The 24336-nt window shown below is 39.0% G+C and overlaps 2 protein-coding genes and 3 gene segments (V, D, J or C); 2 read left to right on the top strand and 3 right to left on the bottom strand.

Annotated features, from left to right (window-relative positions):
• The window catches only part of LOC141783884 (immunoglobulin kappa light chain-like), a 203016-nt gene that overhangs the window by 52680 nt on the left and 126000 nt on the right, over positions 1 to 24336 (bottom strand). The window lies entirely within an intron of this gene.
• LOC141783883 (Ig kappa chain V-III region MOPC 63-like) overlaps positions 1 to 24336 on the bottom strand; it is a 172987-nt gene that overhangs the window by 29564 nt on the left and 119087 nt on the right.
• The window catches only part of LOC141783881 (Ig kappa chain V-III region MOPC 63-like), a 144258-nt gene that overhangs the window by 73050 nt on the left and 46872 nt on the right, over positions 1 to 24336 (top strand).
• The window catches only part of LOC141783880 (Ig kappa chain V-III region MOPC 63-like), a 48825-nt gene that overhangs the window by 23556 nt on the left and 933 nt on the right, over positions 1 to 24336 (top strand). Inside the window, 1 exon segment of the V gene segment in view lies at positions 19888 to 19939. Within this exon segment, the coding sequence occupies positions 19888 to 19939 (52 nt within the window).
• On the bottom strand, positions 1766 to 15770 carry slc1a8b (solute carrier family 1 member 8b). Of its 2 annotated transcripts, none has more exons than XM_074661470.1 (11): positions 14733 to 15770; positions 12714 to 12793; positions 12071 to 12286; positions 8040 to 8082; positions 7713 to 7926; positions 5969 to 6068; positions 4013 to 4246; positions 3658 to 3852; positions 3435 to 3569; positions 3184 to 3334; positions 1766 to 1912 (listed from the first exon to the last, which is right to left on the bottom strand). In XM_074661470.1, exons 1-11 carry the CDS (start codon positions 14898 to 14900, stop codon positions 1766 to 1768), a joined length of 1683 nt encoding a protein of 560 aa, XP_074517571.1. In that variant the 5' UTR covers positions 14901 to 15770. The 2 variants fall into 2 exon arrangements, with proteins under 2 accessions (XP_074517571.1, XP_074517572.1); XM_074661471.1 differs by having other exon boundaries at positions 1766 to 1942; positions 3235 to 3334.

Below are 24336 nucleotides of genomic sequence, written 5' to 3'. Positions count from 1 at the left end.
AGATGGCCTCAATCAACATCTTGGGGACAAAAAGGGATAATTGAAAAGGTTCTTCAGTTCCACCTCAAGAAATCTCTTCTCGCCTCCAAACACCCTGAAGAATTACAGGACTAATCTGGAGTTAACACCTCGACATGGGCACAGGACGAGCTGGGCTGGGCTGCACCTCCAAGCCTGACCCATGCAACCTCAGCAGCCATAGTCACCATGACGAAGATCATGCAATTGATGATTTATGGGCTTAGTTTTTCTCTTTTTTCTTTCCATTAGATTTGGTCAGTTTTACGTTAATATGACATTGCTACCACTTTGAGTGGCAAAAGTTGGACATTTCAAACAATTTATCTGGTGCTTTTCGCTATCAATTTTGACTGTATGCTGATCTTTATAGTGTATTTACTGTTTATACAGTAATATAATAAAAAAAATTGTGTGGGGCTGATGTTTAGCACAATGGTTTCCAAACTTTTTCACATCAAGGACCCCTAAACTGACACAAATTAGACCCCCATTTGATAATATTTTGTTCCAGGACCCCCCATCTGATGGGATTCTTGCTTTTAGATGTTTTATTACAGGTGTATGAAACCCTTGACCAAAATAGTGAATAGTCATAGAGAGATAAGATAAAACTTTAAGTAACTTTAAAAAATTGTTTTGCTAGATATTGCTCAAAAATTACAACAACATAAGAATAAAAAATGTGTGAATATATGTGTGAATGAGTAATGAATATAGTGTATAAGAAGTAATATCAGAATAATTAATAGAATAACAAAAGTAAGATACATTAAGTAAAATAAATTAACTAAAATAGACTAAAATATTGCACATGATATTGAGTAATATTGGAAATGATATTGAAAAAAGTAGTATTGTGCCAAAATGTTCTGTCATTGTGTTACTTATGGACGAAATTATATCTGTATTTATTATTAAAGATATATTATAGCTATATAGCTAAAAGTAATTAATGGTTGAGATGTCAAGCTATTTTTTCTTCTTTCTTTCTGTTAAAAGTAGAAGTACTGCCTTGGGTTCGCAGACCTCACTGATCTAACCCACAACAGGTCCTAATAAAGTTGTAAAAATAGTTTTGCAGAATTAAGTCTAAAAATAAAACTACTCATTGACAGGACTTGAAGTACAGCATGGTTTTTATTAGAAAAAAACAAAATTCAAAGCATAGGTATAAAAACACAAATAATGTTGCTGGGATCATGTAAATATTTTTTGTTATTAACGTCTATCCATATAAATACCTTGTTCACTTCAACCAAATTCATTTGCTCGTTTGTTTTACTTTCAAGTCTTTCAGGTTCTCAGAATTATTGTCAAAACTGAGATCATGTTAAGGCAACTCAAAACCTTGATCAAACTTCATTAGGACAGGCCTACTGTGAAAGTGTCGTCGCTATAACTGATAAATGCTAATCTCCATCTAGTGCGTGTCATAGTGCAACACATTATCATGTCTGCGCATTCAGAGTTTAGGTTACATGTGAAACTTAATGCATTTCCTCACAGTCAGAACTGAATGGAAACATAATATATCAAGTAATGAAGTTTTCAGCATGGCACTGGCAAAATCTATTGAAGCCGCTAAACCCTGACACCACAATATACTCAAACTTTGGTCTCATTTAGAACAGAAACCTAATATTAACTGGATTTTTTTGGGCCTCAGTCAGATGATGGTCTCTTTGATCCAAAGAGGTGAATCTTATGTGCTGTAGAAGGCAGTTTCCCATCCTGTGAAAGTGTCTCAGACGTGGCAGAGGTTGTAGTTGCCCACAGGTCTCTCCAGCACGTTTTCTCCATCCACCTCAAACACATAATCGCAGCGGTGTGTGATCAGAGGGGTATCAGACATCGCCACGCTCTGATTGCCGAAGGAGATTACTGTGTCTCTCTGTAGGGAGGAAGTCACCAAGTTAGTTAACTTTGTAAAAATAGTTCTCACAGGTTTGCTTTTTCTAGAATTACATGAAAATGATTTATAAAATAATTGTGAAATTGAATACGATGAGGTAAAAAAATGTCCCTTATAATTAGCAGTAACATTTTCTATTACATCCTATTCACAATTTTGTGTGAGTGTGAATACTGTTTAGATTAGATGACAACTAAGTACATAGGCCTAGACTAAAGCAGTACATCAATTTGCAACCGTGTTGATGTTTAAAAAGCCAACGACGCACAAACTAATGCACCAACAAAATTATTGAAAAATTACAGTTATTAAGTAGTAATACATGGTTCCAAATTATATCAAAAAGTCAAAACAAGGGGGTAAAAAATGTCTCATGCCCTAAAAAGCTGCATCTCAGTCCACATTTCCAGTGCCCTGACTAATTCAAAGGCCCTGAAAACACATTTTCATAATAACAGCTGTGGGTTTCCTACATGAACAGTTGCATAAACATTTATTTCAATCGAGATTTCTGTATTTGTGTTTTTGTCAATGCTTTTCTCTTTTAAAGTGGGCCGGGCTCAGCTGGAAAAGCTGATGTCACATATTTCCACGCACCAAGTTTAGCAAAATAATGTAATAACAGTTTTTGTTTTGTTGTTATTATTATTATTGATACCGCTGTCCAAACCATATGTACACGCATTCCTGATAAAGTAGATTAGCTGAGTTTTTAGCCATGCTACTGCCATCACTTTGGATAGCGCCATCATGAGGTCTTAATTCGTCGACTTTGCTTTATGACCAAATACCTGCAAAATTAATGCCATTCTTATCGGCGTCAGCTGTACTCAGGCTGATCTCATACACCGTACTTTGTGTCTAATCAGCAAATGTTAGCATGCTAACATGCTAAACTAAGATGGTGAACATGGTAAAACATTCGGTGCGTTCCAATACCCGTACTACCATACTATTTAGTGTGAGGGTCAAATTTCAAGGCGCTATGTTATGATGTAGTAGTCATGGAATAGTAGTATGTTTTAATTGTATGCATACTGCATGCAACAGTATGTACATTGTAAGGGCAGCTGCAGTATGTACTAAAAGTAAAAAGAAAAAGTTAGTGTTGTTTTTCCATTATAGTTTCTTAATATTTAATAGTATAGTTTAGAGAAATACTTGAGATTTCAAATACAATTTTCAGGAATTTTAAATCTTCACATGTGCATGTGTAGTTTAACCTCAACAAATAGAAATTGTCCTCTTACCCGGCTGGGGCAAGCTCCATAAGTGGTTTCCGTAGGGGTAGGGGTTGCAGCAGCAGGGGCTTCCGTCTCAAAGTCCTTCCGACATAAATGAGCCATAATCCCAGCAGCTAAGGCATCACCAAGAACATTGATCATCGTCCGGAACCGATCGCTGAGAATGAGAGAGAAAAAAATCATTTACACATTGCCCCAACAGTCCCTATAACACCCACGTATGCTCTGAATAGTATAATCATTCTTGTGGGACTCACAGAACCCAATCGATGGCCACAATCAGAGAGATGTCAGCAGGCGGCAACCCCACAGAGGTCAGGACAATCACCATGGTAACCAGACCGGCTTGAGGTATCCCAGCTGCCCCGATGCTGGCTGCTGTTGCCGTTATACTGAAGAGACAAGAGCCGGGGATGTTAGTGATGTAAAACAAATTGGTCCTCAACACAAAGAACTAATGAGCTCAGTGGTCCTTCTCACCTAATAGTGACCAGCTGGCCAAAGTCCAAGTCGTACTCATTGACCTGAGCGATAAAGATAGCCGCCACTGCCTCGTACAGGGCTGTCCCATCCATGTTGATGGTAGCTCCCACGGGCAGCACGAAGCGAGCGATCTGCCGGTCCACGCCACAGTTCTCCAGGAGACACTTCATGGTGATGGGCAATGTGGCTGAGCTGCAGAGGGAGAGAACAAGAGGAAATGGTTGGTTGGTCAGGCTACTCAGTCGGCTTCAGTCCCAAACATGACCAACTACAATTTACAGTACATATTTCTAGGATTAAAAAATACATGCTGGGCTACCAGAAATCATTAAAAAAAACATTCTCTCCTTACCTGGATGACGTGGCTAGTGCAATGACAAGAGCCTGCAGCAGCCCTCTGATGTAGGTGAAGGGGTTTTTGCGAGTGAAGAAGTAGTAGAAGAACGGCAGCAGGATGAGGCCGTGCACAAACAAACCAGACAGGACCGTGATGAAGTACATTCCCAGCTTCTCTCCCAGGTGGGCCGGGTCGTGCATATCCAGGATCTTCCCTGCCACAAGGAACACAATGCCGAAGGGGAAGTACCTGCATGGAGGAGAGAAGATAACCCTTTCAGCACAACCTCAAGACACACCGGGCATTTCAACACTTGTTGCTGTGACAAATAAAACCTTGGAATTTTTTTATGATAACATTTTGGGGAAGGCTCTTTCCTCTTTTAACGCCGATTCGACTGTTATCAGGCCATTAAATGGGCGTTATCGGTTGCAATAAGCACGATAGATGTGGGTCAGTAGGGTCCTACTACGTTGTAAAAGTGAAACTTAAAAGCAACACTTTAGGTTTAAACAACAAAACTACAACTTCTTTAGGTTTAGGATCAAAACTACAACTTCTTTAAGTATAGTCAACAAAAACACTTAGTAAGGTTTAGGCTACAAAACTACAACCTCTTTAGGTTTAGGAAGCAAAACTACAACTTCTTTAGGTTTAGACAACAAAACTGCAACTTATTTAGGTTTAGGAAACAAAACTACACCTTAAGGTTTAGTCAACGAAACTACAACTTCTTTAGGTTTAGGAGACAAAACTACACCTTTAGGTTTAGACAACAAAACTACACCTTTAGGTTTAGGCAACAAAACTAGAACTTCTTTTGGTTTAGACAACAGAACTGCACCTTTAGGTTTATGCAACAAAACTACACCTTTAGGTTTAGGCAACAAAACTTAAACTTCTTTAGGTTTAAACAACAGAACTGCACCTTTAGGTTTATGCAACAAAACTACACCTTTAGGTTTAGGCAACAAAACTTAAACTTCTTTAGGTTTAGACAACAAAACTACACCTTTAGGTTTAGGAAACAAAACTACAACTTCTTTATGTTTAGGCAACAAAAACACTTAGGCATCAAAACTTTTAACTTCTTTAGGTTTAGGCAACAAAACTATAACGTCTTTAGGTTAGGCAACAAAAACACTTAGTAAGGTTTAGGCAACAAAACTACAACTTCTTTAGGTTTAGACAGACGTTAGAGGTTGCTGTTGTGTTCTTTCATACCTTCTTTCGGTGATCTACCATGTGAATAGATGATAAAAAACATCTATTGGTTGTAGTAGGCCCCTAATGACCACACTTATGGTGCTTATAGCGACCGATAACACCTATTTAATAGCCTTAACTTGACAATGCCTGCACATCCCTGCACAATTCCAGGTCCACAAAGAAAGGTTTTTCCATGTCTGGTGTGGAAGAATTTGACTGGCCTGACCTCAACCCCATCCAGCACCTTTGGGATTAATTGGATCGGCGACTGTGAGCCTTATCGGGCCTTATCCCCCAGCAGCACTGCCAGACCTTGCTAATGCTCTTGGGGCTGAATAGGAGGAAATCCCTGCAACCAACCTCCAGAAGCGTGGAGGCCGTTATAGTAGCAGATGCCTTTGGAATTAGATGTTCAAAAATGGTCAGGTGTCTGCATACTTTGTATGATGCTATCCCAACCAATTGTATTTACATTCAAGATTATTCAGCACTAATCTTATTTATGTCTCTTTGCTGCATTCACTCAAATGTAATCCGAGAGTCGACTCATCAGCTCCCGTGAGAAGCACGAAGGACACTTGACTTGTTGCTGTGTGAGATTTATTTTTAGATATAATCTGGCTCTGTCGTGCATCTGTCTTCTTTTGGGATGTATGTGTGTGACAGTCGTCACAAAGAGAGTGTGTGTGTGTGTGTGTGTGTGTGTGTGTGTGTGTGTGTGTGTGTGTGTGTGTGTGTGTGTGTGTGAGAATGCAATCTTACCACATAGCAGCGTTAATAATCTTCATGACGCACTCGTTGATGCACTGACACACGTTGACCAACGGCGCTCCACGTTCTCCCATCTTCCCCAGCAGCAGACCTGAGAACAGACGGTACATTTTCATGTGAGTTTGGTAATTATAGTACCGCTGTCTTACAAGTCAACCCTGATAAAAAGTTTATAATAACTTAATTGATGGGTAATAGATAATTGACTAATGCTTTATAGATCAGATATATGAGCAACTTTTGCTAGGTCCAGTTGGCTGGTTATCATGTCTGCAATTGTTCTGAAACAATCTGAAGATACTTGTTCACTTGAGTAAACTTACTTTACTTACTTTTGGCTACTTTATACTTATTCTCCACTACATTTCAGTAGGAAATACTGCACTATTTATTCCACTACATTTATCTGAGAGATTTTACATAAAATAAACGATAAATAATCAGTATACAGAAGGCCCAAAGAAGAAACATGATGCAATATGTCTAAAAAAAAAAGAAGAAGCAAAAATGAGAGAAAAGTCCCAAAAGATTTGTTCAGATTTGTGTAGCAGAACTTGACCCTTAAATTTTTTCTGTGACACTCTGGAGAGGATAGGTGGGAGACTACACTACCTAACTATTAGGGCTGTCAATCGATTACAATAGTTAATCGCAATTAATCGTACATTTTTTATCTGTTCAAAATGTTCCTTAAAGGGAGATTTGTCATGTATTTAAGACTCTTATCAACATGAAAGTGGGCAAATATGCTGCTTTATGCAAATGAATGTATATATTTATCATTGTAAATCAGTTAACAACACAAAAAAGTGAGAAATATTGTCCAGAAACCATCCCAGGTACTGCATTTAGCATAAAGAATATGCTCAAATCATAACATGGCAAACTGCAGCCCAACAGGCAACAACAGCTGTCAGTGTGTCAGTGTGCTGACTTGACTGACTTGCCCCAAACTGCATGTGATTATCATAAAGTGGGCCTGTCTGTAAAGGGGAGACTCGTTGGTACCCATAGAACCCATTTTCATTCAGATCTCTGGAGGTCAGAGGTCAAGGGACCCCTTTGGAAATACCCATGACAATTTTTTCTTGCCAAAATGGATTCCTTAGATCTTCTAGTTTCATATGATACCAATATCTTCAGTCTAGCGTCTAAAATTGAGCCTGCTACAACCTAAAAGTCGCAAGTTACGTTACTGCGTTAAAGAAATTAAAACGTTAAAACGAATTTGCGTTAACGCGTTATTACCGCGTTAACTTTGACAGCCCTACTAACTATATATAACTGCAACAGTAAAATGCTGCTTACATTGCATCAGAAACAATCTAATAACATCATATATGATATCATTTTTCTGCAGAATCAGTATACTTACTTTCGAATCTTTAAGTAGGCTATATTTTGCCAATGATACCTCTGTGTTTTTACTTAAGTAAAGAATGAATACTTGTGAAATAATAAGTTTGGTAACTGCAAAAAGCTCCTTTGAAGTCAGTTCATCTATCTGATTAACTAAATAGACAAAAAGACAAAGAGTCAGTGTTGGATAAACACCAGCCAGGGTTGTTTTGTTTTTTTCACAATCTGGCAACCCAAATTGATTGTTATGGCTTATAATGTAATGAATGTAATCTGGTTGATACATAAAGCATTGATTAACAATCAAGGAAGTCATTAATTACAACTTATAAACACTTTATGGAGGCCGACCTATTGAGCTGTGTGATCGTCTTACCCATGGTGGCCGAGAAGATGACGATCCCCAGTACGTTCATGCCCTTGCTGGTACTGGGGACGATTTTATACTTGATGTCGGGGGCCGGGGTGATCTCCAGGAAGACTGGGTGGCCCAGTTGAGGGTTGTGGTAGTCGGGCATGACGTACACATAGTTAGCCTGAGATTCTTTCGCATCAGCGTTCTGTACAATAGGTACCAGGTCCGTTCGGTACTGGAGTTGCATGAAACAGAACAACCACAGAGGTTTTGTTAATATGCGTAAACATTGAATTAATGAACAGTATTGTACAATCAATTGTGAGTTTCCTCCCTTTGTCCACTCACCTGCTGAAAAGTTGCTTCAATTAGATTTGACGGGATCATGTTCCTAGAAAAGACAACATACAGACAAATATATCAGATCATGTCTGCATGGAAATATACAATATTCAACCTACAGTATGACTTTTTAAAACTGGTGCATGACTTATTTCAATAAACAGCATTTGTGTATGTTTTTACTTTGGCAAGGTTCATTCTAGATATTGGAAACAGCCCTTCTCGTGCAATTTACACAATTTGCTTGTGCTTTACTTGAATGTTTCTATTTCACGTCACTTTATACTTCCACACCACTTCCTTTAAGAGGAAATGTTTACTTAACTACACTCATTTGACTGTTAAAGTTACTTGTTATTTTACAAATAAAGTTTTTACATGGAAAACAAAATCAACTTATAAAAATACAATGCATTGTTACAAATCAAAACCCCCAATTGTATATAATAGGAGCTACATTAGCTCCACAAACAGTAAAATACATGTTAATTCATCATTTTAATTGTAAACCACTTACAATGGGCATTTGTCTGCATGGACTGCTACCACTACTTTTGATACTTCAAGTACATTTTATATGTATTTTACTAAACTAACATTTTCAAAGCGGACATTTCTATTATGTGGAAATGCTACTTTTAATTACATGATTTATCAGAATATTTCTACTGGCTGTTGGAATTACTTTAAATTAAAGGGACTGTATGTAAGTTTTTAAACGTTTTTTATTGACAGTGTGTGAACAGGTTGTAACCTAACATCAAAAATTAGACTTTATTTCTCAAGTCGGCTTTTAATGTGAAAAATGCGGGCCGTTTTTTTTCGGGAAAATCCAAAGGATGTGATGTCATGTGTGCTCGTGAGTGCCTTTATTTTTAGCTTTCCGTTAACGCCAACAAAAGACAGCTCAGACTCCAACACCAACTCCATGGAAGCATAGAAAAAACAAAGTTCTATCTAGTGAAGCCCATCTTGCAAAACAAGAATGTGAACAACGTCGGGGTGTGTGAGACAACGTGCGAGCAGCAGAGCAGAACAGAGTTAGTTTGGCTTTGAGAATATCAGTGGAAGTTGCAGTTTGTGCAGAAACAAATGCTGCAGCTCCTCAAGACCAACAGAAGTTTCCCTCGTCTTGTTTCCCTGCTGCTGAGTGGAGTGACGTCGGGGGTTAACTCCGGAGCGAGTAACGTTATTGAGTCCGGCCCAGGAGACCAAAACTACGGTGTCTCCCCCATGGAAGCAGGAAAAGTTGACACTAGTATCAACATCGGCCGGGCCTTTGATTCATGGAGGGACCTTCGTTTGGTAAGCTAACATTACTGCCAAGCATGAGAAATATATAGTGATATCGTGATTTTAGTGTGTCGCCTCACTGTTTTGACCAATGCTCGCTTGCGTATACGAAGTCTACAAGCGCGAGCAACAGGACGCGGACTGTCGCTGACTTAACGGCCACAGGTGTCACTGTTAACAAGCAATTTCTGATTCTTACATCTATCCCCTTTAGTTCTCAGATAAAAGCCGTTAGTTAAATAAAAAGCGAGTCTCTAATGATGGACGTGGTCGTGGTCGCCTCGAACAAATAAAGGCCGGCCCCAATTACTGTGCAGGCACAAGAGTAGCACAAAGTAAACTCCAGCGAAACCAGTAGACACATGTTCACGCAACACAGAGAAACAGGGAGAGGCATTCACATGTGGTGGAAGGTGCACAGGGATTGCATTAATACAACATACGTCAATGACATTGAACTCGGGGAAACAAGCTCGTCAAACACGTAAGAGGACTGAAACGTACACCTGACCTTTGTTACAGCAACAGATACAGCTCACTAATAATAATCAGGTTTAAGACGAAGGTTACGATTAGTGGATTTCTGCTGTCTCTATCGCCGCGTAACGCTGCTGCACAAGGACCTTCTGAGAAAGTGCAGGCTTAATGGATCACAATTAACTGTCTCCCTATTCTTAGCCGACCTGCTGCGTAAGAGTGACACTGCAACTGTCTTACAGGCACATTTTTTTCCTTCTCTTTAATTTAATGCTGAAACGTTTCCCCTGCTGACAAAAAGGTGTAGATTCAGATTCTGATTGGTGTTATCATATGTAATAATTCAAATATGCTGCCAGGCCTAGGAAGGAGGTTATGTTTTCACCGGCGTTTGTTGGTTTGTTGGTTTGTCCGTTTGGACGATTACTCCAAAAGTCTGTGATGGATTTGAATGAAAGTTTTTGGAGGGGTGGGGTGTGGCACAATGAACAATCCATTTGGTGGCGATCCGGGTCATGATCCGTCTTCGGGAATTATTTTTAATAACTCCGCTCAGCCTGTGCATTAACACAACATGCTTTAAGACATACTGATGACACGTTCAGGTCGCAGCGGGGGGACAGCGACGTACAGCTCATCTCAACATAAACAAAAACACGTGGATTATGGCGCAAGCTGAACGCCGCAGGGGGGGGCAGCGACGTACATGAAACCTGCCTTGGCGGAGGTCTGCGCTCTCCAAGTGCACTTCTAGTTATATATTTTCTGGTGTTCACTGAATGGTAGAAGAAACCACACTTTCAGGAAGCTTTACTCGCTGAGAATTTCCTGATGCCTGACATTGTTTAGTTGTGAGAGCTATTCCAGGATTCAAACTGATCCCTTGAGATTGTGTGATTAGGGAGCTTCCTGTTCCTGAGGGACAGCACGGCGAGGTCAAAATGTCAGAACTGGATCTGTACTGGATTTAATTGGTCTGCACTGGTTTTCCTCAGGGGTTAGAGGGTATTACACAGCAAATCCTCAGCAGGATGGAGTGGGAAAATCGTGAATCTCCTGAAAAGCCTGAACCAAGAGGGGGCTTTTTTTCATTTTATGGAAGAATTGAAGGTGGTAAACTTTTTCCAGTCATTGGATATTTTCCAAGACCCCAAGTATGTCACTAGTGAACTTCACTCAGGAATATTCTGAATCCTAAAGACTTTGGTGATCCCCTGACCTTTCCTCTATAGCGTCACCAGCAGGTTAAAGTTTTCACTTATCTAGTGATGTACGTTTATCTCAACATCCAGATGGATTGGCACCGAAGTTCGCTTACTTCTGTTGTCATTGCGAGCATTAGCTTTCAGCTCAGAATACAGCCTCACAGAGCCGATAGCATGGCTGTAAACTCTTTTTCATCCTGAAGGGAGGAATTATATTGCATCATGTCAGAGGTCAGGTACAGACAGTGGGCTACCTCCGAGTCTGAAAAGTCAAGCCAATGCTGAAGTGCCTTAAACGTGCATTCTTTCTAACAGCCAGCAGGGGGCGACTCCTCTGGTTGCTCAAAGAAGTCTGATTGTATAGAAGTCTATGAGAAAATGAGCCTACTTCTCACTTGAGTTATTACCTCAATAAACATTGTAAACCAGCCCTGTCTCCTAAAAATTACATTCCCATGCAACTAAATTGCATTCTGAATTATGTTTGGAAGGAAACGTATTTCGTTGCGGATTACGTTTGTCTTTTAAGTCTGCGGACGGCTGCAGCAAGTGACGTAGAGCAACGAGCGATGCGCAGAGCAGGTGACGTAGTATATCGAGCGGCCGTGAATGAAAATGTGTTGAATAAAAACATTATTGAATTATAACGGGTATAACAAGTAGGAAAGTCCACTACTGGTGGACGGGAGGGGAGATGGATTGATCCAGAAAACACCAGACTGTCCTCCAGGAGACCTTAGTTCATGTCCATAAAGCAGGGTATGCTTTAGGGCGTGGCTGTCTTGTTATTGACAGGTCGCTACCACAGCGCTGTCCTGTTGTCCATTGTCTGTTGTCCGTGTTTTCGTCTTACAACTTTAACCCTTTCACAGTGTGTTTTCAGTTCATGAACGTTAATTGTAATATCGCCTAAAAATGTCTTATTCAGCGTACTTAGCTCCACCCTCTCGTGTCACTTCTGGTTGCAAAATACAAGATGAGGACGGGCAAAAACCAAGATGGCGACAGTTCCCATCACTATGTTCACTTTGACAAAGTGTGTTTGTGTCTGTCAGTGTTTACCTGATGAGGTCCAGCAGAGCGTCAGCGGAGGTCATAACAGGCCCTGAACTTGAATGGTGGCCGTCCTTCTCTGAGCCCGTCCCCGGGTGAATGATGAGCACCAGCACGATGCCGACGATGACAGCGATGAAGGTCGTCCACAGGTAGTAGGTGATGGTCAGTACTCCCAGCCGACCGCTTGCCTTCGTGTCCATGGCTGACAGGCCGGACATAAGACTGGATGGGAAAACAGGAGGTGTCCAATTATTGTTTTTTTTAACTAATTTCAAAAGTGAACCACCAGGATTAGTCAGACTTTTTACATCTAAAGACATATTCTCCAACAAAATATATATATATATATATATGTTTTATTATTAACTAACATTTGTACTCATATTACTTCTTTGAAAATGGAGCTTCAGATGTGTAACAAATATAAATCAATCTGTATATATATACTGTAAAAGGACTTCCAGGTGACGAGATGTGAATAATGTTTATCTGTTGGTTTATTGGAGGAGTGGTGCTTTTCATAATTCTTCTCTGACCCGGGTAATGTGACCACTTTAATATAACACGCTTCAAAACATGGCAGCTGTTCGCAGTTGTATTTCACCATGCCATTTGTCTGGATTTACACATAGTGAAGACTTTTTCTTACCTGGAGGTGATGAGCGGCAGAATCAACATCTTTAACATCCTCATCAGCAGTTCTCCGGGGAAGGAGAAGTAGATCTTAGCCTGTGTGTGAGAGAGAAACACCTGAAGCAAACCTTGTTTCTACGACAGTAAGGACCAAATTACTTTTGCTTGCATTGAAACACCCCTTTAAAGGGAACATTTCAGGGGGGGCGTTTAAAGAAATGGAATATAATATTCATAACTATGTTTTCTTTAGTGTATATTCACCTGAAACTAAGAATCACTGTGTTTTCGTTAGAATGAGCCCTTCAGATTTACTCAGCCGCCGTCTGACTTCTGTTGGCGTTACCATGGTTTTGCACTCGGCGGCTCACATTACCGCAGTTTTTGGAAACAGTAAGCAGAGGGGCACTCAGTTGGTTGCAATCTGAAACCCCTAGATGCCGCTAAATCCTACACACTGTCTCTTTAAATGTTTTTTTTCCTGAAATAATGTTTCATATTTTTTTTTATTTGCCTCATTTGAGTGTAGCTTGTATGTTAATTGTCCTTATTCCCAATCGGCAGGTAAAACAACTGCTTTGTCCCTGTGTTGCAATCTGCTATTTGTGTTTCACAGATTCTTTCTCTGCTCAGCAGATTTCGATGCTGAATGTTTTTTGGAGCTTCTGCCAGCACACAAGGTTACCTGGCTGAACACACTGGGCACTAATCATTGATTCAGCCTCTGCCAAAACACATAAGCTACCAGGTTCATTTAGAGCATCTTACTGTACATTACACAGTAGCATAACGTCGGGAGTACATGCAGCCTTTTAACAGACATTTAAACATTTCTAAATGATTTGATGCATATTGGAGAAAAAATTTATGAGAGAAATTGCTCATAAAATGAAAACAAAATAGATTTTTTTGTCCATTGTTAGCAAATAGTTGCCTATTTACACATCCAACAGTTACAGAGCATCATGAACTTGTTTGGAGTTGTGTTTCTTGCCATCTGATGAATTTAAGTTCAAAATTCACTCTCTTTTAGCTCTGTTTTGGTCTCCACCAACAACCAAGGGCCATTTTTGGTTCTTTAGCTGCTAAATGCTCCACTATGTTCACCAGCTAGTTATAAACTGTGTATATCTGATGTTTGGTGCTGAGCAGGTATGGGCTACAGTGGGGTTTTTGACCTTTTTTTTTTTTTTAACCCATTTCAGCCCGCAACTGAATTTTTTTTAATTTCCTTTACTGGAAGTGTTCTCTGGACTTGCCTAAGCACAAATGTGAAGAAATATTCCAAATCGGTCAACCCGATTGCCTGAAAAGTGAGTTTTTTCTTATGCTAAATCTAGTATTTGGGCACATGGGAGTACTGTTCTGTTATATTTTAGGGGAAAAACAGTAGTCCCATGTGCCCAAAGACTAGATATAGCATGATAAGAAAACGGCTGTATCTCAGAAACTACAACGAGCACAATCAAGTATTTGTTATCTATGAACTCATAACAAATTGAATATGAAAAATATGCACCCATATGCAGTGTAAAAAAATATGGAAAACATTTAATAAACACAATGTTAGCGTTTTTCCTAATTCTTCCAAAAAAAATCCTATTAATAAAAGTGTGATTTTTTTCATGTGATGTAAACATTTGAAAGTTGTACTCTTAGATTCTTGCCCAAATGATGTCCATACCAAATTCAAGAATTTTGACCATGTTGTGGCATTATTGCTTATCATACTAAATATAGTCTTTGGGCACATCTGAAAAGTGCTCAGGTGCTCCAGTGTTAATATAAAAATATTGATTATAGCAGCTTTAACTATTTCTGCTTCCCTGTTTTTCCTGATCTTTTGCTTCTATACCTGCTTCCACTCACACTATTACATAAGTGGCTTTAACTACAGTCTCAGGACAGACTGGCTGTTACTTAACATCCTGGGTGTAGAGGTTTTCTTTGCACACCGTGTGTTAAACATCCCACCACAGTCTATCCAGGTAATAATAGGCAATATAATGGAAGTCTGTAAGTCATCCATTCCTACCTGTGTGGACAGGTTGAACGTCCTGAGGAGAAATCCGAGCACACAGCCCGTCACTACAGCAAAGACCGAGAGCGTCAGCAGGCCGTTCCTCTTCAAGTAGTCCTTCGCGTACGCCCTGGATTTCAACGACACCATATTCTTCATCACCTTTTTCAACCATTCCATCATGACTCAGGCTCGGTCCGTATCCCAGCAGACCCCCCCTCCCCCCTGAGGTATCCAAATCTGCTGAGTGAGTGAGGTAGATCAGTATGTACCCCACAGGATCTGAGGCGGAGGACAGCTAGTGATTTCTGATCAAATTATGGGTCCTGTCTCACACTGAGGAACTCACCCAGACTGAGAGAGCAAGTGTTGACCAACTGATTCCTGGTGCCTAAAAGGATTATCCCTATCCCAGTGGCTTCCCCGCAGCCACTCAGGCTTATCAAAGAGGCTCAGCACCGATTAGCTCCACCGTTCATAGCTCATTATGAGTTATTACAACCCGCCTCCGAGTCATCCCCCTCATGAAACGTGGCTCTTTGACCTCTGTGACTCGCATTTTGTTGGATATGTTATGTTCTAGCAGTGTCGCCTCACAGCAAGAGGGTCGTGGGGGTCACAGGGTCGCTTGGGGCCCTTCTGTGTGGAGTTTGCATGTTCTCCCCGTGTTAGCGTTTTTCTCCGGGTTCTCCGGTCTCCTCCCACAGTCCAAAGACATTCATTAATTGTTAATTGTTGACTCTAATAAGGTAGGTGTGAATGTCAGCGTGATTGGTTGTCTGTCTCTATGTGTCAGCCCTGTGATAGTCTGGCGACCTGACCAGGGTGTACCCCGCCTTTGCCCCATGTCTGAATAGGATAAGCGGTTACAGATAATGTATGTATGTATATTCTACATGCTCCAATCAGTCAGATTTGGGGTTCATTAACTAATTAGATGACACTAATATACTCACAAGACGAACGTTATTAGCTTAGTTTTGTCTTGCTTTTGTTTGGCTTTCTGTTGTCATATTGCCTTGTATCCTGTCAAAGCACTTTGTAACCTCTGTTTTTAAAGGTGCTATATAAATAAAGTTATTATTATTATTGAAAGGAATTATGAATAAGACAACAAAAATTTAACTTTTGGTATTGTTTCTATGATCACTGGTATAACAGTGCTGCAGGAATGAGTCCTAAGATTTGGAAATGAGTTAGCATTTTAGGTCTGTGGTTAACACAAGCTTCAGAGACTTTAACGTTTTCGTCTACGGTTAAAATACGTCAGTAAGTATCCCACTCGAGAATTTTGAAGCTTTTATGTGTCTTAAAAAAGACGGTTGCTAACAAGTGGCTAAATGAGGCTACAAAACGTCATCACGCCGACTCGTCCTTTACAAGCTTTTACAGCCTCGTTGTGTATACTTGCGTTCATGCGTCTGTGGTGTAGTTTGCTTATAGCCTAACGTTAGCTTTATACTTCTGGTGATTGCATTTACACTTCAAAAATCATAAAAGCTGTGTTCATTTGTGAAGATTATCTTGAACAAAACACGTGAGTATCATAAACGTGTGTTTGCCACAGAGCTGCAATAATCCAAAACCCAATGGAAAAATCTCATTGGCTTCTTGTCGAGGGAACCCAGGGCGGCGCTAACTTCCTGGTTGGCCTACAAAACGTACGTCACTCTATTGATGCTTTCTAAGGACATAATAATGGTGAGTTTTGATTTCACTAAGAGTACATGAAGGAGTTGGCAGGATTACCAGAGGCCAAAGGTAAGACGCCAGCATCAGTCCTCTGTGTTCAGGACATGCCCTGTCACTTGTCCTCTGGTCTTACATGACGTTAGGCTGTATCGTCTGTGTAGGGATCAGGGCGTGCACCGAGAGGCCTTAACGTCAGGACTTGGCATTTTAATTGGCAAATAATGCCTTGTTGGCCCAGAGAAGCAGCCTCAGAGGACTTTAAGGCTGAATGTGTTTGCAGACTAGTGATAGCTGCCATGTTGGTGGATATTTTCGCTGTAATTTCAGCATCTCTAAAAGGTGGAATCAGATTAATTTACGTATGGCTGTAGATGATAGGAAAATAATCTAGAGGAATACATATATATATATATAAAAAGAAAAAAAAACAGTGGGATATGAGCTACAGTACCAAGAGGGCTGTTAACATCATGGCATGCCATTGTTATAAGCTTCCCAAGTTGTGTCTATTGTCACATGTTGTTTGCATGTCTTGTTAATTCTGTAGTCGGCCTACTGGATGTCTGCTGCCGTCACAGTGTGCATGCTGACCTGGGAACAGATCCAAAGTTGTCTCTCTCCTGTCCAACAATGTCTGCCTACGTCAGCTGTAACCAATCCAATAACGTTTAATCCTCGACTTGAACAATGCACGCAGGAAGATCATCGAATGGTACAGAAGGGACACACTCAGTTTGTTTGTGAGCTTTTTCCCCTGCAAAATTTAAATCTTAATTACCATAAATCCAAAAAGGTATTCTAAATTTAGCCCTAAAATAAACAAACAATCCCCCAAATTAACACCAAAATGGTCCAACTTTAGAGCCCATCACTCCACACACACACACACTCTCACACACATCCTTAAAGTGGCTATGGTCAATATTTTGATAATAACAATTATCAAATGGCAATATGAAAGCGGTTTCTCGTAGTGATGAACCTACAGAGAATTACCACCCATATCTGCTGCAGGAACCATGAAAGTCTATAGAACATTTTGTGCAAATCCACCAATTACATGTGGGTGGTCCTACAACAGGAGTCAGGAGATCACATAAGTCTTTGTAGCAGATCTTCTGGGCACCGTGAATATCTGAACCCAAATTTCATGAAAATCCATCCAATAGCTTTGGAGACATTTGACTAAAAACTAAAAGATCAATCTCATGGTGGTGCTAAAGTTAAAGTCAGTAGGATTAATCCTCAGGGGACCATGAACATCTGTATGTTGCTGAGTGAATGAACTTGAATGAAAAAATAATTGTATTAAGATATACAGTATATTTTCCTCTAAAATGTAATGGAGTAGAAAGAGAATATAGCAGAAAGAAGAATACTCCAAAAGTACCTCAAAAATGCACTTGAGTAAATGTACTTTGTTTTTCTTTGTGATCAAATTTGATTGATTTTAAAGATATGCATTGGGAATTATTAACAATAACAAAAGAAAAAATCCATAATTCAAAACCAAACATTAATTGAAAATAATGACAATAATAATAATAATAATAATAATAATAATAATAATAATAATAGATAGATACCCTCCAAAAAAAATATTAATGAATAAATAAAAAATAAAATAAGAAATTACAAAACTAGCTAATGGTGACTCCCATCCCTCAAAATAGATCTCCATTTAATACACTATGGGATATGTTATGATACAATTAAGTTACATCAATTTGGGGATTTTACTTAAGGTCCCTGTTCAGCAATGCAGGCAGACCAGAAACACACAGATGCGACCTCTGTAATCGAGACTGCCACTCTCGCATAGGGCTTTTTAGCCACAAGAGACGCTGTACCAGACAGCCAGATCCGTAGGATGCGCCAACCATGGTCATATCCTGACCAACGGAGGCCTATTATTGTTTATATTCTAAAAGTAAGTAGTTTTATATCTTCTAGACTTCTATCTGTGGAAAATAACACGCAACTATTAGTTTCACTATCGTAATTTGTGAGGACAGGGGGGAGACAGGGGAATAAAATATAAAGCAGTTCTTGTGCTAATGTATAAAATTCATCATGATGTCATTAAAGGTTTTTAGTTTTGTTTTTTTTTTGCTCAATAAACACACTGAAATGTACAGTATGATGTGACTATACTGTGTAGTGTGAATGTGTAGTGTGTGCTTGGTGAGGTTCCTGTCAGCTCTGTGTTCAGTGGTCTGTGTCAGAGTCTCTTCCTCTTCAGCAGCTGCAGTCGGTTCCTGCTGTAACAGCTCAGTGTCTCTGCAGTCGGACTGAGGGAGGTTTTTGTACGACTACAAATCACTGTGTGAACACACCACCGCTGTGGACACTCTTACAGTAATAAACTGCTGCGTCTTCAGTCAGAACTCCACTGATGGTCAAAGTGAAGTCAGAGCCGCTTCCACTGCCACTAAACCGAGCTGCTGTTCCTGATACACGTCTGCTCGCATATCTTATTAGAAGCTTTGGACTCTCTCCAGATTTCTGTTGATACCAGCTCATACAATCAGCATTACTACTACAACTTGCAACAGCTCGGCTGGTCTTACAGGTGAGAGAGATGGTGGATCCTGGAGTAGATGTCACTACTGGAGGCTGAGTCACAGTCACCTGACCGCTGCATCCTGCAGACAAAAACAAATCATTCATTTATCAGCAGAAATAAATGAGAGAAAAGGCAGCACATCATGTCTGAAATGTTGCTGAGTGAATTAACCTGTAAAACAGCAGCAGGCCAGCGTCCAGATGAGGATGGTGATGAGAGTCATGCTGGTTGTGCTTTCTGCTGTGTTGACTGACACATCTGAGTCCTGCAGTGTTGAACTCACAGGACTATAAACCTTCTCAGTTCACTGGAGGATCAGCTGACGATGCAAAGCCTCCTCTCTATGGAAATCATTTCTCTGCTCTCAACACACTGAAGGCAACGTGGGACACTAAATCAGGAAGAATACTGCTTGGATTTACACCATCTATCATCTGAATGGATAATAGAAGAAACATATTTATATTAGAAGTGCAGTTGAGGATTTAAGGATGAGTTTGTGTCCACTGTGGTTGGTATGATATGTCTGTTTGTCTGCCTTTAATCTACTGACAGGGTTTACTGGAGATAAATAACATATTTCAGTTCTGCTTAATATGAGTTTATAAGTTATTATTATTATTATTAAAAAGCACCATGTTCATTTAAACATGTAGCAACTGATATAAAACTGTGAAAAAATGACTTTGTTACAAGGAGACTGTGATCGTTTCTGTCTGGTGTAGAAAAGTAAAGCAAAATTATATAATTAATCTTCATTTATAAAATAATTTCTATCCATGTCATTAAATAATTTTTTGTAGATTCAATAAAGTATAAATGTTTCTGTGTTGATTGAGAAAGCAGAGAGTATTTTCAGTGGATAGATGCGTGTTCACAGTGCAGGAGGTTTTTGTACGGCCACTTAATGAGTTTGTATCACTGTGGTGGACTTTTGGTGGAGGAACCAAACTCATCATTAACTGTAAGTACCAGAGAATTATTATTTATACAACATGAAATATTCTTTTAATACTAACTTTTGCATCACATTTTGATAAAACAAAAAAAATATTTTGGATAAGTTACATGTTTTGGATATTTTTTATCGTCTATTAATCTTTGCTGATATTGAAGTTTAGAAAAACATTTATATGAATATTCTTTTAGTATTAAAGAAGATGTTATGGTGAAATATATGCAGAATAATTTTCGCTTTTTTTCCAGTCAGATATTTGTTTAATAAAGTTTGGTTGTAAATTTGTTCTGCGGGAACATTTTAATTTTCAGAAAATAACGGCAAAATCTAATTTCAAGTTATTTATGTTTTATGTTTTACTGTAACATTTAAACGATTGTTAGGTATAAAAACTGTTGCAAATGTTGTTTAACATTTAAGAGTCCATATGTTCATTTAGTATCGCTGTAGTTTGACTTCACAGTTCGTTAGTTTAAAGTGGAGAAAAGGAAGTGAAACAGACAGATGATAAAGTCTATAACTGAATACAGATGTTACATTTGCATCGCAGCGATGAATCATTTACTGTTACACATTATAAAGAATATTTAAATTAATGATCATTAATACAATGTTCCCATTTAAATTCACAGATAAGTCATGTTGCATATTAATTATTAGATATTTATGAAGAGTTCCACAGTAGAAGATTAATTACTTTAAATATAAAACAAAGTTTTACTATTGTGTTTTATATGTTAACTCCTCATTTCCTGCCATGTGTCAGCTCCTCTCCTCTGTCTGATCACAGTATCATGCACACAGCTGATCCACAGTAGTGTTAACCTCTGTCAGGTATCATAACTGTCTCATGTCCAGCTGTCTGTCCTACAGTGGAAGTTCATCTGCTCCTTGTGTGTCTCTGCTCTCCCCTCCAGCTGGCACCACGGTCAGGCCCTCAGTCTCTCTGCTTCCCCCCTCCTCTGAGCAGCTCTCTGGGGGCTCGGAGGAGGCCACGCTGGCCTGCCTGCTGACCGGCTACTCTCCTCAGGGAGCCGTGGTGAGCTGGCAGGTGGACGGTACGGAGGTGACGGAGGGGGTCCTGAGCAGCTCAGAGGAGGAGAAGAGCGGCCGCTACAGCAGCAGCAGCACCCTGAGCCTGAGCCAGGAGCGCTGGATGGAAGGAGAGCTGTACTCCTGCAGGGTCCTCCATCAGGGCCACAGCCAGACCCAGTCCCTCCACAGGAGCCAGTGTAAGGGCTAGAGGGGCCGGCTGAAGCCCAGGACAGGAGCTCTGTGTGGGGGGGAGCAGCTCTGATCAATAGCAGTTTGAATGCTTGTAGAGGAAACTGAAGCTTTGTGTGACAGAGAACAACACTGCTGTAAAGTGTTGGACAACAACAACTTAGAGAGGAATGTGTGTCGCTCAGCAGCTTCATGTGAGTGAGCTTAATAACTGTCATGTTGATCACTGATGTTGTTGCTAATAAAGATTTCACTGATACATAACTTCATGAAGTGTTTGCTCTTTTATTTTATGAAGAGTAGAAAGAAATTAACTGGTTTTATAACTTTAACTGATTCTCCTCTCTGTGGAAAATGAAAACCCTCACGACAAAGTAGTATACTTAGAGTTTATCTTATGAAGTTAAGTAAAGTTCAAGTATACTACAAGTGAATAGGTATACTCTTAGTTTAATAGTTATATACTTGTAGCCCACTTTTTAGTTTATGAAAGTTCACGTTGTATACTTTAACTTATAGTACTTAGCTAATGATTTATATGTATTACATAAAGAGACTTGCTCCTTTTGCTATTTGACTTGATGTTTTGCGATGATAAACAAATTGATATATTTTTCTCACATGTCTCCACGGTGAACGAAGAATCAAACAACGTAGAAAATTCTTGATGAATTGAAGTAAATTCATATCAAAACATTAATTTACAAACTCTAACACACTTTAATAGGCTACTCTATCAAAAAGTTAGTACAACTACAAGCCATGTATACCTTTCTGTAGGTGTATAAGGTAACAATACTTAATTATACTTTTCTTAAGTATATCTCGATCAAAAGATTAAGTAAAAGTATAACTCAAGTATATTATACTTTTCTGCAATTGTAATGAGCTAAGTATACTTAAGTATATCTCTGATAAGTACATAAATAGTAAATTAAAAGTATACTCTCTTGTTTTAAGTTTAAATTAAGTATACTAATAGCACACTTGCTTTGGATTCATCATTTAAATAACAATATTTCTCGTTTTTAAATTGGTATAAAGAGCGCTATTACATTATAGTAAAGAAAAGTAAATAGTACATCTTTTTTTTATTAAAAAAAACAACTTGGAGAATAATGTGAACTTTACTTTAAGGGTGGAAGAAAGCATGACTCAGATATGTGATCAGGCAACATTTGTCTCTTTAGCTGAGAGTAAATGTGAACAGAACATGATGTGTCATTAGATATTTTAATAATCTTTTTAATGAAGTTATTAGTGTGAATGTGTAGTGTGTGCTTGGTGAGGTTCCTGTCAGCTCTGTGTTCAGTGGTCTGTGTCAGAGTCTCTTCCTCTTCAGCAGCTGCAGTCGGTTCCTGCTGTAACAGCTCAGTGTCTCTGCAGTCGGACTGAGGGAGGTTTTTGTACGGCTCTAAATCACTGTGTGAACACATTACTGCTGTGGCGACTCTGACAGTAATAAACTGCTGCGTCTTCAGTCAGAACTCCACTGATGGTCAAAGTGAAGTCAGAGCTGCTTCCACTGCCACTAAACCGAGCTGCTGTTCATGATACACGTTGGTTCGCATATTTTATTAGAAGCTTTGGAGACTGTCCAGATTTCTGTTGATACCAGTGCATCCAGTCATCTCCATCACTGTCTCTGTAAACAGCAGGGTTAGTCTTACAGGTGAGAGAGACGGTGGATCCTGGAGTAGATGTCACTACTGGAGGCTGAGTCACAGTCACCTGACCGCTGCATCCTGCAGACAAAAACAAATCATTCATTTATCAGCAGAAATAAATGAGAGAAAAGGCAGCACATCATGTCTGAAATGTTGCTGAGTGAATGAACCTGTAAAACAGCAGCAGGCCAGCGTCCAGATGAGGATGGTGATGAGAGTCATGCTGATTGTGCTTTCTGCTGTGTTGACTGACACATCTGAGTCCTGCAGTGTTGAACTCACAGGACTATAAACCTTCTCAGTTCACTGGAGGATCAGCTGACGATGCAAAGCCTCCTCTCTATGGAAATCATTTCTCTGCTCTCAACACACTGAAGGCAACGTGGGACACTAAATCAGGAGGAATACTGCTTGGATTTACACCATCTATCATCTGAATGGATAATAGAAGAAACATATTTATATTAGAAGTGCAGTTGAGGATTTAAGGATGAGTTTGTGTCCACTGTGGTTGGTATGATATGTCTGTTTGTCTGCCTTTGATCTACTGACAGGGTTTACTGTAGATAAATAACATATTTAAGATCTGCTTAATATGAGTTTATTAGTTTTTATTATTATTAAAAAGCATCATGTTCATTTAACCATGTAGCAACTGATATAAAACTGTGAAAAAATGACTTTGTTACAAGGAGACTGTGATCGTTTCTCTGTCTGGTGTAGAAAAGTAAAGCAAAATTAAATAAATAATCTTCATTTATACAATAATTTCAATTGATATCATTAATTTAATATTTGTAAATTCAATAAAGTATAAATGTTTCTGTGTTAATTGAGAAAGCAGAGAGTATTTTCAGTGGATAGATGCTTGTTCACAGTGCAGGAGGTTTTTGTACGGCCACTTAATGAGTTTGTATCACTGTGGTACACTTTTGGTGGAGGAACCAAACTCATCATTAACTGTAAGTACCAAAGATTTTATAATTCATACAACATGAAATATTCTTTTAATACTAACTTTTGCAACAGAATTTTATAAAACAAAAAATATTTTGGATAATTTACATGTGGATATTATTTTTTGCTGTCTATTAAGCTTGGCTGGTATTGAAGTTTAGGAAAATATTAATATTAATATTCTTTTAGTATTAAAGAAGATGTTATGGTGAAATATATGCAGAATAATTTTCGCTTTTTTTCCAATCAGATAATTGTTTAATAAAGTTTGGTTGTAAATTTGTTCTGTAGGAACATTTTAACGTTCAGAAAATAACAGCATAGTTTAATTTCAAGTTATTTATGTTTTATGTTTTACTGTAACATTTAAATGATTGTTAGGTATAAAAACTTTTGCAAATGCTGTTAAAACAAATTTAAGAGTTCATATGTTCATTTAGTATCGCTGTAGTTTGACTTCACAGTTCGTTAGTTTAAAGTGGTAAAAAGGAAGTGAAACAGACAGATGATAAAGTCTTTAACTGAATACAGATGTTACATTTGCATCGCAGCGAT

Source organism: Sebastes fasciatus, chromosome 15, assembly GCF_043250625.1.
Source record: "Sebastes fasciatus isolate fSebFas1 chromosome 15, fSebFas1.pri, whole genome shotgun sequence".
Taxonomy (NCBI): domain Eukaryota; kingdom Metazoa; phylum Chordata; class Actinopteri; order Perciformes; family Sebastidae; genus Sebastes; species Sebastes fasciatus.
This window is presented reverse-complemented; position numbering and strand designations above follow the sequence as displayed.